General features: G+C 46.0%; 1 protein-coding gene across 2 annotated transcripts in view; it reads left to right on the forward strand.

Annotated features, from left to right (window-relative positions):
- Window positions 1–14,881, forward strand: part of zc3h18 (zinc finger CCCH-type containing 18) — a 303,202-nt gene that overhangs the window by 276,318 nt on the left and 12,003 nt on the right. For both annotated transcript variants that reach the window (XM_072280013.1, XM_072280014.1), the window contains 2 exons: window positions 11,011–11,183; window positions 14,778–14,874. In XM_072280013.1, coding sequence (XP_072136114.1) covers window positions 11,011–11,183; window positions 14,778–14,874 — 270 coding nt within the window. The remainder of the gene's footprint in view (window positions 1–11,010; window positions 11,184–14,777; window positions 14,875–14,881) is intronic.

Raw genomic sequence — 14,881 nt, forward strand, 5'->3', positions numbered from 1 at the left:
ATTTGTTAGATAAACCCTTTTAGAAACGAAATTGAGTGTATTAGCCACTGATAAGTGACTTATGGTTGACTTATCACCCATATTCCAGTCATGATTAAACCACTCCCACCACTCCATCCCACCCCACCCCCCCGGGTCGGCCGATCCGCAAGAATATTGTCAATATTAAACCGGTCCGCGGTGCAAAAAAGGTTGGGGACCCCTACTTTAAAAGAGCTTAAAGTTGGGGCAGACTTCAGATCCTGCAGAAGGTTATTTCAGATACAAGAAGCAAGGTAACTAAAAGCTGCTTCACCATGTTTATTTTTGACCAGGGGGACGGTAAGCAGACCGGCCCCAGACAACCTGAGAGCCCGAGAAGGTTCATAATGCAGCAAGAGATGTATTTTGGCCCAGACCATTCAGTGCTTTATAATCCAATGGTAATATTTTAAAGTCAATCCTCTAATAGACAGGAAGACTGTAACAATCTGAGAACTGGAGTAATAAGTTGTACTTTCTTGATCTTGGTGAGGACTCTAGCAGCAGTGTTCTGAATGAACTGTAGCTGTCCGAGTGATTTTTTTTTTACAGAGACCTGTGAAAGTGCCATTACAGTAATCAAGTCTAATAAAAATAAATGCATGGATGTGTTTTTCTGGATCTTGCTGAGACATAAGCCCTTTAACTCTCACTATATTTTTTTTAAGAACTATTTACTTGCAAAACTTCAGGATGTGCCTTTAATAACTAAGTGTGGGGTGAGACAGTATGGTGGCTCAGTTACAGGATTTACAATCAGAGTTCTGGACCATGTAGCCCAGGGCCACCAGGCTTAAATCCCACCATGTTAGTGAGGAAGTTAAATTCATATCATTATATCAGTCTCACAGACCATCAAACAATCTCCTGAAGGACACAGAAGTTCAAGAAATCAATTTTCATGCCATCAGGTTGGAGGCTACCCAGACATTGTATGGTGTTATTCCTCCAACCTGAGTGTGGCCTCATCGCAGCAGTGGAAGATGCTATGGACTAATATGTGGGAATGAGAGGCAGAATTAAAATGGGTGGCCACTGGGAAATCCTGCTTTTTCTGGCAGACAGAGCGTAGGTGCTTGGTGATGCATTCTCCCAGTCTACACAGGACTCACCAATATACAGGAGGCCACACTGTGAGCATGGGATACAGTAGATGACCCCAACAGGCTTGCAGGTGAAGTGTCACCTCACTGGAGGGACTGTTTGGGGCCCTGAATGGTAGTGAGAGAGGAAGTGTAGCATTTGTTTTGCTTGCAAGGATAAGTGCTGGGGGGGTTGGGGGAGGAGATTAATGGGGAGGGTTGAATGGACAAGAGAGTGATTGCTGCAGAGAGCAGAAAGTGAGGGGACAGAAAGATTTGCTTGATGGTGGGATCCCGTTGGAGGTTGTAGAAGTTACAGAGAATTATGTGCTAGACACAGATGCTGGTGGGGTTTAAAAACGCAAACAACAGGAATTCTGCAGATGCTGGAAATTCAAGCAACATACATAAAAGTTGCTGGTGAACGCAGCAGGCCAGGCAGCATCTCTAGGAAGAGGTGCAGTCGACGTTTCAGGCCGAGACCCTTTGTCAGGACTAACTGAAGGAAGAGTGAGTAAGGGGTTTGAAAGTTGGAGGGGGAGGGGGAGATCCAAAATGATAGGAGAAGACAGGAGGGGGAGGGATGGAGCCAAGAGCTGGACAGGTGATAGGCAAAAGGGATACGAGAGGATCATGGGACAGGAGGTCCGGGAAGAAAGACAAGGGGGGGGGGGGGGGCGGACCCAGAGGATGGGCAAGGGGTATATTCAGAGGGACAGAGGGAGAAAAAGGAGAGTGAGAGAAAGAATGTGTGTATAAAAATAAGTAACAGATGGGGTACGAGGGGGAGGTGGGGCATTAGCAGAAGTTAGAGAAGTCACTGTTCATGCCGTCAGGTTGGAGGCTACCCAGACGGAATATAAGGTGTTGTTCCTCCAACCTGAGTGTGGTTTCATCTTTACAGTAGAGGAGGCCGTGGATAGACATGTCAGAATGGGAATGGGATGTGGAAGTAAAATGTGTGGCCACTGGGAGATCCTGCTTTCTCTGGCGGACAGAGCGTAGGTGTTCAGCAAAGCGGTCTCCCAGTCTGCGTCAGGTCTCGCCAATATATAAAAGGCCACATCGGGAGCACCGGACACAGTATATCACCCCAGCCGACTCACAGGTGAAGTGTTGCCTCACCTGGAAGGACTGTTTGGGGCCCTGAATGGTGGTAAGGAAGGAAGTGTAAGGGCATGTGTAGCACTTGTTCCGCTTACACGGATAAGTGCCAGGAGGGAGATCAGTGGGGAGGGATGGGGGAGACGAATGGACAAGGGAGTCGCGTAGGGAGCGATCCCTGCGGAATGCAGAGAGAGTGGGGGAGGGAAAGATGTGCTTAGTGGTGGGATCCCGTTGGAGGTGGCAGAAGTTATGGAGAATAATATGTTGGCTGGTGAGGTGGTAGGTAAGTACAAGAGGAACCTTATCCCTGCTGGGGTGGTGGGAGGATAGGGTGAGGGCATTCCCCATTCCCATTTCCCTCTCTCACCTCATCTCCTTACCTGCCCATCACCTCCCTCTGGTGCTCCTCCCCCATTTGTTTCTTCTATGGCCTTCTGTCCTCGCCTATCAGATTCCCCCTTCTCCAGCCGTGTATCTCTTTCAACAATCGACTTTACAGCTCTTTACTTCACCCCTCCCCTTCTCCCGGTTTCACCTATCACCCACTACCTTGTATTTCTTTTCCTTTCCCCCCACCTTCTTACTCTGATCTTTTTACTCCAGTCCTGTTGAAGGGTCTTGGCCCGAAATGTTGATTGTTTACTCTTTCCCATAGATGTTGCCTGGCTTGCTGAGTTCCTCCAGCATTTTGTGTGTGTTGCTTGGATTTCCAGCATCTGCAGATTTTCTCTTAGTTGAAACTGGGCAATCAATCACTTTGCAAAGTACCTGTGCTCAGTCCACCAGTTCTGCCATTTTACTTATCCTCCCCATTCCCAAAATGTCTATCTTTAGCCTCCTCCATACCTCCACAAATCAGAGGAACAGCACCTCATATTCCTCCTGAGTAATGCACAACCAAAAGATACAAACATTGAATTCTTCTGATTTTGGGTAAACTGCTCCCCCTCCATCCCATTTTTATCCCCTCCTGATCTACCCAGTTCCTCCTACATCCAGCCTTTGTTGCTATTCCCACTCGCCCCTCCTCCATCTCCCTATCCTTCTCCTCATCTGGATCCACCCATCCTCCATCACTATTCCCACTTGCCCTCCTCCATCTCTGTATCATTCTCCCCACCTGGATCCACCCATCACCTCCCATCCTTTGTCACTATTCACATTCCCCCTTCCTCCATCTCCCTATCACCCTCCCCACCTGGATCCACCCATCAGCTCCCATCCTTTGTCACTATTCACATTCCCCCCCCCCCCATCTCTCTATCCTCCTCACCTGGATCCACCCATCAGCTCCCATCCTCTGTCACTATTCACATTCCCCCTTCCTCCATCTCCCTATCACCCTCCCCACCTGGATCCACCCATCACCTGTTGGCTCTTGCTGCACCCTTTCCACTTGCTTTTCTATACCAGCCTATCTATCTATCAAAGTTCAAAGTACTATTATCGAAGTACATATATGTTACCACATACAACCCTAAGATTCATTTTCTTGCACACACAAGACGGATAAACAACCAATGTGCAAAAGACAACAAATTGCAAATACAGACAATAGACAATAGGTGCAGAAGTAGACCATTCGGCCCTTTGAGCCTGCACCGCCATTCTGAGATCATGGCTGATCATCTACTATCAATACCCAGTTCCTGCCTTGTCCCCATAACCCTTGATTCCCCTATCCGTAAGATACCTATCTAGCTCCTTCTTGAAAGCATCCAGAAAATTGGCCTCCACTGCCTTCTGAGGCAGCGCGTTCCACACCTCCACAACTCTCTGGGAGAAGAAGTTCCTCCTCAACTCTGTCCTAAATGACCTACCCCTTATTCTTAAACCATGCCCTCTGGTACTGGACTGTCCCAGCATCTGGAACATATTTCCTGCCTCTATCTTGTCCAATCCCTTAATAATCTTGTATGTCTCAATCAGATCCCCCCTCAATCTCCTTAATTCCAGCGTGTACAAGCCCAGTCTCTCTAACCTCTCTGCATAAGACAGTCCGGACATCCCAGGAATTAACCTAGTGAACCTACGCTGCACCTGCTCCACAGCCAGGATGTCCTTCCTTAACCCTGGAGACCAAAACTGCACACAATACTCCAGGTGTGGTCTCACCAGGGCCCTGTACAAACACAAAAGGATTTCCTTGCTCTTGTACTCAATTCCCTTTGTAATAAAGGCCAACATTCCATTAGCCTTCTTCACTGCCTGCTGCACTTGCTCATTCACCTTCAGAGACTGATGAACAAGTACTCCTAGATCTCTTTGTATTTCTCTCTTACCTAACTCCACACCGTTCAGATAATCTGCCTTCCTGTTCTTGCTCCCAAAGTGAATAACTTCACACTTAGTCACATTAAACGCCATCTGCCAAGTTTCTGCCCACTCACCCAGCCTATCCAAGTCACCTTGAATTCTCCTAACATCCTCATCACATGTCACACTGCCACCCAGCTTAGTATCATCAGCAAACTTGCTGATGTTATTCACAATGCCTTCCTCTAAATCATTGATGTAAATCGTAAACAGCTGTGGTCCCAATACCGAGCCCTGTGGCACCCCACTAGTCACCACCTGCCATTCCGAGAAACACCCATTCACTGCTACCCTTTGCTTTCTATCTGCCAACCAGTTTTCTATCCATGTCAATATCCTCCCCCCAATGCCATGAGCACTGATTTTACCCACCAATCTCCTATGTGGTACCTTATCAAATGCCTTCTGAAAGTCAAGGTACACCACATCCTTCCTGGTTGCATCCTCGAAAAACTCCAATAGGTTAGTCAAGCATGATTTGCCGTTGGTAAATCCATGCTGGCTCAGCCCAATCCTATCACTGCTATCAAGATATGCCGCTATTTCATCTTTAATAATGGACTCTAGCATCTTCCCCACTACTGATGTTAGGCTAAGTAGTTCTAAATAGTTCTCTGTTTTCTCTCTCCCTCCTTTCTTAAAAAGTGGGATAACATTAGCCATTCGCCAATCCTCAGGAACTGATCCTGAATCTAAGGAACATTGGAAAATGATCACCAATGCATCTGCAATTTCCAGAGCCACCTCTTTTAGTACCCTAGGATGCAGACCATCTGGACCTGGAGATTTGTTAGCCTTCAGTCCCATCAGTCTACTCATCACCGTTTCCTTCCTAATGTCAATCTGTTTCAGTTCCTCTGTTACCCTATGTCCTTGGCCCATCCATACATCTGGGAGGTTGCTTGTGTCTTCCCTAGTGAAAACAGATCCAAAGTACTTATTAAATTCGTCTGCCATTTTGTTTCCCATAACAATTTCTCCCAATTCATTCTTCAAGGGCCCAACATTGTTCTTAACTATCTTCCTTCTCTTCACATACCTTAAAAAAAACTTTTGCTATCCTCCTTTATATTCCTAGCTAGCTTGCGTTCATACCTCATTTTTTCTCCCCAAATAGCCTTTTCAGTTAAGTTCTGTTGCTCCTTAAAAATTTCCCAATCATCCATCTTCCCACTCACCTTAGCTCTGTTATACTTCTTTTTTAATGCTGTGCTATCTCTGACTTCCTTTGTCAACCACTGTGGCCACTTTCCCCCCTTTGAATCCTTCCTTCTCCGGGGGATGAACTGATTTTGCACCTTGTGCATTATTCCCAAGAATACCTGCCATTGCTGTTCCACTGTCTTTTCTACTAGGATATCCAACTAGTCAACTTTGGTCAGCTCCTCCCTCATGGCTCCATAGTCTCCTTTGTTCAACAGCAATACTGACACTTCTGATCTGCCCTTATCCCTCTCAACTTGCAGATAAAAACTTATCATATTATGGTCACTACCTCCTAATGGCTCCTTTACTTCAAGATCACTTATCAAATCCTGTTCTTTGCACAACACTAAATCCAGAATAGCCTTACCCCTGGTCGGCTTTCGTACAAGCTGCTCCAAAAATGCATCTCTACAAACTCCCTATCCTGGGGTCCAGTACCAACCTGATTTTCCCAGTTCACCTGCATGTTGAAATCCCCCGTAACTACTGTGACATTTCCTTTGCCACATGCCATTGTTAACTCCCTATTCAACTTGCACCCAATATCCATGCTACTGTTTGGGGGCCTGTAGGTAACACCTATTAGGGTCTTTTTGCCCTTACTGTTCCTCAGTTCTATCCACACTGACTCTACTCCTCCTGATTCTATGTCTCCCCTTGCAAGGGACTGAATCTCATTCCTCACCAACAGGGCCACCCCACGCCCTCTGCCCACCTTTCTGTCCCTTCGATAGCACGTATACTCCTGTACATTCAATTCCCAGGTCTGATCCCCCTGCAGCTATGTCTCCGTTATCCCAACAACATCATAGTTACCCATTCGCACCTGAGCTTCAAGCTCATCCGCCTTATTTCTGACACTTCGCGCATTCAGATATAGAATTTTTAATCCATTTCTCCTCTCTCTGTTTAAATCGCTACCTATTGTGCATAACCCAGCTCCTCGAACTCTCACTGGGCTATACGCCCCTTGAATTTTGTTGTCCTTCTTAAATTTACTTACTCTTTCTGCACATTTAACTCCATGCTCCGTCAGACCATCCCTCTGCACATGTATCCTCCTTATCACTCGTTCCACCTCACCTTTCTCTACTTCACACTTAATATTCCGGAACCGTGTAATCCCCACCTGCCTTTTATACTTCATCTCGCTATCCTCTCTCACATTCTGGATCCCTGCCTCCTGCAAATTTAGTTTAAACCCCCCCCAAGCAGCACTAGCAAACTTTCCTGCAAGAATGTTAGTACCCCTCCAGTTCAGGTGTAAACCGTCCCGTTGGAACAGATCCCACCTTCCCTGGAACAAAGCCCTATTATCTAAAAACCTGAAGCCCTCCCTCCTGCACCATCCTCTCAGCCAGGTATTGATCTGTATAATCCTTCTGTTCCTCGCCTCACTCGCACGTGGCACAGGTAGCAATCCTGAGATTGTTACCCTGGAGGTCCTGCCCTTCAGCTTCGCACCTAACTCCCTGAACTCACTACGCAGGACCCCCTCACTCTTCCTACCCACGTTGTTGGTCCCTACATGGACCACAACATCTGGATTCTTGCCCTCCCTCTCGAGAATAACCTGCACCCGATCTGAGATGTCCCGGACTCCGGCACCAGGGAAGCAACGTACCATCCGAGACTCCCGACCTCCCCCACAAAATCTCCTATCTGCTCCCCTGACTATAGAATCCCCTATCACTACTGCTGTCCTCTCTTCCCTCCTCCCCTTCTGAGTCGAGGGTCCAACCTCAGTGCCAGAGACAGGACCACTGCAACTTGTTCCTGGTAGGTCATCCCCACCAACAGTATCCTAAACAGTATACTTATTGTTGATGGGAATGGCCACAGGGGTGCTCTGCTCTCTCTGCCTGCTCCCCCTCAATCTCCTGACAGTCACCCAGTTGCCTACCTCCCGTATTTTCGGTGTGACTACCTCCCGATAACTCTTACCTATCTCTGTCTCTGCCTCCTGAATGATCCGTAGTTCATCCAGCTCCAGCTCCAATTCCCTAACTCGCTCTGATAGGAGCTGCAGCTGGATGCACCTTCCGCAGGTGTGTTCATCAGGGACAACTGCGTTGACCCTGACCTCTCACATACTGCATACGGAGCACATCACTGCTCTAACTATCTCCCCCATTACCTGATCCCAGATGAATCAGAATAAATGAAAAAGTATTTACCGACCTTACCTATTTTCCCTCAGCAAGCATGTACTCAGCCTCACTGATTACCTCTCACCGAAGCCCACTGAGCCACAGCCCAGCACTCTGCTCCCGCGCACTCCGCTGCCTGCACCTGAAAGTGGGCCTCCATTTTAAACTCTACACTCGCCGCTGATGTCACCCGCGCCTGCGCAGTTTTACCTTCCTCAGGTAATGCCTAGGTAGTCCCGATCTTCCTCAGCCTACCTACAACGGCTGATCCTCCAATCGTCCGATCTCCATTCGTCCGTCAACCTCAAGCACTCCTTGCTCCCGCACCGACGCTGAGAAATACAGAGAAGGAACACAAAATAATAACATTTATTTATTTATTTAATAAACACTATATATCGAGAAATTGAGATGAAGAGACACTGAAGTTCTTGAGTCTATTGGCCAAACCCAAATGTCAACTGTCCTTTTCTTGCAACAGACATTGAACATAGAACAGTATGGGCCTTCTGTCAACCTAATCTAAGATCAATCTAACCTTTCCCACACACATAGCCCTCCATTGTTCTATCATCCATATGAAATAATTAGAGTCTCTTACATGCCCGGTATGTATCCGCCTCCGCCATCACCCTTGGCACTGGGTTCCATGCATCCACCCACCACTCTCTGTATTAAAAAAAAATGGCCCTGACAATCCCCTCTATACTTTCCTCAAATGTTGCCTGATCTGCTAAGTCCATCCAACATCTTGCTTTTCTGAATAATTAACCTTAACATCTATGCATTTTGTCACTTGGAAGGAAACCAGAGCTTGCAACCACAGGGGAAACATGTAATAATTCACCCAGGCAACACCCAAGGTTAAGGTTGACCATAGGTCACTGGAACTGTGTTTTGTTCACATCTGCTCCCTGTGACCAGGGTGCTTTTCCCCCAGTACTTATCACTGCACCACTGTGCCCACTAATTGGGCATCACTGGCATTGTTGGAGTTTATTGACCATCCAGAAATGGCCCTGCATTGAGAAAGCATAGGAGGCAAGCATATAATCATAGAATACAGCACAGAAACAGGCCCTTTGGCCCATCTAGGCTGTGGCAAACTATTAATCTGCCTAGTCCCATTGACCTGTACCTGGACTATAGCCCTCCATACCCCTCCCAACCACATACCTATTGAATTTCTCTTAAGCGTTGAAATTGAACCCACATTACCATTTCCACTGGCAGCTCATTTCACACTTTCACCGCCCTCTGAGTGATGTTTTCCCTCATGTGCACTTTAAACATTTCACCTTTCATTCCTGACCCATGACCTCTAGTTGTCTCACCTAACCTCACTGGAAAAATCCTCATTGCATGCACCCTATCTATACCCCTCATAATTTTGTGTACCTCTATCAAATCTCCCCTCATTCTTCTACACTCCAGGGAATAAAGTCCGAACCCTGTGCAACCTTTCCCTGTAACTCAGGTCAAGTCCTGGCAACATCCTTGTAAATGTTTTGACACTCTTTCAGTCTTATTGACATCTTTCCTGTAGGTATGTGACCAAAACAGTACACAATATTGCACACAAGCAGGTTAGTGGGTTCGGAGTCACGTGTAGACCAGACTCTGTACATTCCAGTTAGGATCTATTGGGAGTACTGTGACTATGTGTAATGTCCATGTGTGTTTTTATTCAATCAGTATGCTGCTGTTGTACTTGTCTGCAAATTGATAAGAAGTGTGAGCCTGTCGTGAGTTACATGTCTCAGTGGGAGGAGAGAAACACTCATTTGTGGTTGCTTTCTGTTTTATTTCTTTTAACAATTTTAGTTTTAAACCCTATATGGGGCCCTATAAATATACTGTAGTATTATGTGTTACTTTATCTCCACTCCCTCTTAGAACATAAAGCATTACAGCACAGTAGAGTCCCTTCAAAAGATTCAAAGTACATTTATTATCAATGTATGTATGCAGTATACAACCCTGAGATTCATCTTCCCCACAGACAGCAATGAAACAACATCAAACCCCAATGCGCAAAGAACAAATCATGCCAACAGCACTAAAAGAAACAAAAAACACAGAATATAAAACATCAAACCACAAGTCATCAACACAGTCCAGGAGTATTGAGTTCAGTTCAATTGAGCACAGCGTCGCCTGTTAACTGCAGGCCACAGCGCTAGTCTGTCACGATCAAAATCACACAAAGTAGCCACTAATGTGAGCAGCCAGAAACACATCATAACATGAACTACGGAGTCCACTCCACAGACTGTGTGGATTAAACCTTGCCCAAGACCCAAGATTCCAGCACCATCCTCCAACAGCATCGAGAGAGAAAGAGAGACCAATCAAACTCGGGCACCTTCTGCCAGGAGCAGCGAACAAGAGAGAAAGACTGGTCACCATGGTAGCGTAGTGGTTAGCAGGATGCTATTACAGCTTGGGGTTTTGGAGTTGAGTGTTCAATCCAGGTGTCCTCTGTAAAGTGTTGTACTTCCTCCTCGTAGAAAGCATAGGTTTCCTGCAGGTGTTCTAGTTTGCTCCCACAGTCCAAAAACATACCGGTTAGTAGGTCAATTGGTCATTGTAAATTGTCCTGTGATTAGGCTAGAGTTAAATAGGGGCTTGCTGGAAGGGCCTATTCCGCACTGTATCTTGAAATAAATAAGTAAAAACAGTATTGTGCTGACCTGTTAACCTTCTGTAAGATCAACCTAACTCTTCCTCCATACATAATCCTCCATTTTTCTATGATCCACGTGCCTATCTAAGTGTTTCTTAAATGCCCTTAGTATATCTGCCTCTATATTGTCTTCTGTCAATTCCTTATTAAGTATCTAAATTTGCATTTTCCCCAATCCTTCAGGCTGAGACTGAAAATCTTTATCCTTGTGAAGAATGTTATTGGAAAGTGCTTCACAGCCTTGTTTTAAATTCAACTTGTTCATTAGTTTGCTCTTTTACAGTCTAGACAATGCAGTGTGTGTCATTTCCACTAAAGATATCTTGCACCACCTGAGTCCTTAACTTGTTAAACCTTAAGTTTTATGATTTATATATGTAATTTTTCAACCTTCTCTCATTGAGTTAGTGGGAAAACAATAAACATTTCAATCCTCCTTCAGTGAAACCCAAGAAGGAGGAGACACCAAGGGAGAAGGAACGTGAAGAGAGGCGAAAACGTGAGATTCCACCACAGCCACAGAAGACTTCTGCACCAAAACCAGCCCAGATCAGCAAACCCTCACAACTTGTCTACAGCGCACACAAAGATATCAAGCTGACCCTGCTAAACAAGGTAAGGTGCCAGCACAAAACTGCCCATCTGGGTTTTATCATCTTACATTTTGCATACATTTTTCCTTATAGAAATTTGGAGCTGGGATGATGTTCAACACTGTTCAGTGTTGTCCTGAAGTCATTCCGATGACTGGGCACACATGTCAGTGACAGCCACTGAGATGCAAGTGCCAGCATGTGCTGGTAGGACTGTCATGGTCCGGTCCACGAACTCTGTATTCTGGTTCATGGTCCGGTCCATCAACCCTTGCTCCAGGTTTTCCTGTTTACCCTGTTTCTGTTCTTGTTTAGCTCTAATTGAGGCAGCTGATGCTCGTTGGGGCTGGCTGCATAAATACCTCCAGAGACCAGGACGTGGCTGCTGGATTGTTCTTGTCCTTACTCCTTGTATCCCTTCCCCTGCCTTTTAGAACCATAGAAACTACAGCACAGAAACAGGCCCTTTGGCCCTTCTTGGCTGTGCCGAACCATTTTCTGCCTAGTCCCACTGACCTGCACACGGACCATATCCCTCCATACACCCCCCATCCATGTATCTGTCCAATTTATTCTTAAATGTTAAAAAAGAACCCGCATTTACCACCTCGTCTGGCAGCTCATTCCATACTCCCACCACTCTCTGTGTGAAGAAGCCCCCCCTAATGTTCCCTTTAAACTTTTCCCCCCTCACCCTTAACCCATGTCCTCTGGTTTTTTTCTCCCCTTGCCTCAGTGGAAAAAGCCTGCTTGCATTCACTCTATCTATACCCATCATAATTTTATATACCTCTATCAAATCTCCCCTCATTCTTCTACGCTCCAGGGATTAAAGTCCTAACCTATTCAACCTTTCTCTGTAACTGAGTTTCTCAAGTCCCGGCAACATCCTTGTAAACCTTCTCTGCACTCTTTCAACCTTATTTATATCCTTCCTGTAATTTGGTGTCCAAAACTGAACACAATACTCCAGATTCAGCCTCACCAATGCCTTATACAACCTCATCATAACATTCCAGCTCTTATACTCAATACTTTGATTAATAAAGGCCAATGTACCAAAAGCTCTCTTTACGACCCTATCTACCTGTGACGACACTTTTAGGGAATTTTGTATCTGTATTCCCAGATCCCTCTGTTCCACTGCACTCCTCAGTGCCTTACCATTAACCCTGTATGTTCTACGTTGGTTTGTCCTTCCAACGTGCAATACCTCACACTAGTCAGTATTAAACTCCATCTGCCATTTTTCAGCCCATTTTTCCAGCTGGTCCAAGTCCCTCTGCAGGCTCTGAAAACCTTCCTCACTGTCTACTACACCTCCAATCTTTGTATCATCAGCAAACTTGCTGATCCAATTTACCACATTATCATCCAGATCATTGATATAGATGACAAATAACAATGGACCCAGCACTGATCCCTGTGGCACACCACTAGTCACAGGCCTCCACTCAGAGAAGCAATTCTCTACCACCACTCTCTGGCTTCCTCCATCGAGCCAATGTCTCATCCAATTTACCACCTCACCATGTATACCTAGCGACTGAATTTTCCTAACTAACCTCCCATGCGGGACCTTGTCAAAGGCCTTACTGAAGTCCATGTAGACAATATCCACTGCCTTCCCTTCATCCACTTTCCTGGTAACCTCCTCGAAAAACTCCAACGGATTGGTCAAACATGACCTACCACGCACAAAGCCATGTTGACTCTCCCTAATAAGCCCCTGTCTATCCAAATGCTTGTAGATTCTGTCTCTTAGTACTCCCTCCAATAACTTACCTACTACTGACGTTAAACTCACCGGCCTATAATTTCCCGGATTACTTTTCGATCCTTTTTAAACAACGGAACAACATGAGCCACTCTCCAATCCTCCGGCACTTCACCCGTAGACAGCGACATTTTAAATATTTCTGCCAGGGCCCCTGCAATTTCAACACTAGTCTCCTTCAAGGTCCAAGGGAACACCCTGTCAGGTCCCGGGGATTTATCCACTTTAATTTTCCTCAAGACAGCAAGCACCTCCTCCTTTTCAATCTGTATAGTTTCCATTGTCTCACTACTTGATTCCCTCAATTCCATAGATTTCATGCCAGCTTCCTTACTAAATACAGACGCAAAAAACCTATTTAAGATCTCCCCCATTTCCTTTGGTTCCACACAAAGCCAACCACTCTGATCTTCAAGAGGACCAATTTTATCCCTTACAATCCTTTTGCTCTTAATATACTTGTAAAAGCTCTTTGGATTTTGTTTCCTCACCTGAAACCCTGCCTTGTCTTGCCGGTAACTCTCGCCTCGCCTGAAGTTCTCGTCTCGCCTTGCTTTGCCTGAAGCCTTGCCTTGTCTTGCTGGTAACTCTCGCCTCGTCTCGCCTGCAGTCTTGTCCTGGAGTCACCCTGTACCTAGCTCCCTTCCTGTCCCTTGCCTCCGCCCAGGTAAGCCAGGTCATCTTGCCGTTACCTGCGGTTGGTTCTGTCCCTTCCTGTTCTTTGCTTCTGTCGGGTGGTGTTCCGCGCCCTGCCCAGGAGTACCGCGCCCTGCCCAGGAGATCCATGCCTTGCCCAGGTGATCCAGAGTAACAATTATTTCATTTTCCTTTACACTTATATATTGGAAGTAACATTAAGCAGTCTTGACTCTTCTTCTGATCTCCAGTGAGTTTCAACCTATCCTTGTAGGGCAACTTTTCATATCTGGAATCATGCTAGATGACTTTCTCTGAACCACCTCCAGCAGAAAATTACCTTCCCTTAAAGAGGGACAAAATTGTTCGCAGAAGCTTTGATGTATCTTGTAATCTCATGGACAGTAATTTCCTGTTTCCTTGTGCATTCGTGCTGGAAGGTGTCCAGAGTTTAATTCACTGTTTAGGTCTTTCTCTCCATGTGCTCGGGTACTATTGTATCAGGAAGATTAGGTCTGTGAGTCACATAAAAAATGCGTGAAGAACTCACCAGGTCAGGTGGCATCTATGGCACAGTTTCATTATGGAGGGATGTCCATTTAGAACAAATATCAGCAGGGATTTCTTCAGCCAGAGGCTGGTGATCTGTGGAATTCATCACCACAGGAGGCCAAGTCACTGGGTATATTGGAAGTGGAGGTTGATAAGTTCTTGATTAGTCAGATTATCAAAGGTTACACGAAAAGGCAGGAGAATGGGGTTGAGAGGGATAATAAATCAGCCATGATGGAATAGCAGAACAGATTCAGTAGGCTGAATGGCCTAATTCTGCTCCTGTGTGTTATGATCTAAATGAATAAACAGTTGACGTTGTGGGCCGAGATCTTCATTAGGACTGGAAAGGAAGGGGGAAGATGCCCGAATAAGAAGGTGGAGGGAGGGGAAGGAGGACAAAGTAGAACGTGACAGGTGGGTGGGGGAGGGGGAATGAAGTAAGAATTTTGGAGGTGATAGGTAGAAAAGGTACAGAGCTGGAGAAGTAGGAATCTTATAGGAAAGGAGAGTGGACCATAGGTGGGAGAGGTGATAAGGAGGTGAGGTGGATTTCCACCACCTGCAGAATCTTTTGTGTTTAGGTGTTTGTGTAGTTTGCCTCAGATTCGTGAATCTGTGCTGGATTTTGATCTTCTGTGTTTCTTTCAGCCTGCTGACAAAGGCACTCGCAAACGGTACGAACCTTCCGAAAAAGAGAGGCCGTCTTCGCCACCTTCCAAACGGGTGGCCATGTCTCCCGAAAGAGGTTTGTA

Source organism: Mobula birostris, chromosome 15 (genome assembly GCF_030028105.1).
Source record: "Mobula birostris isolate sMobBir1 chromosome 15, sMobBir1.hap1, whole genome shotgun sequence".
NCBI classification, from domain to species: domain Eukaryota; kingdom Metazoa; phylum Chordata; class Chondrichthyes; order Myliobatiformes; family Myliobatidae; genus Mobula; species Mobula birostris.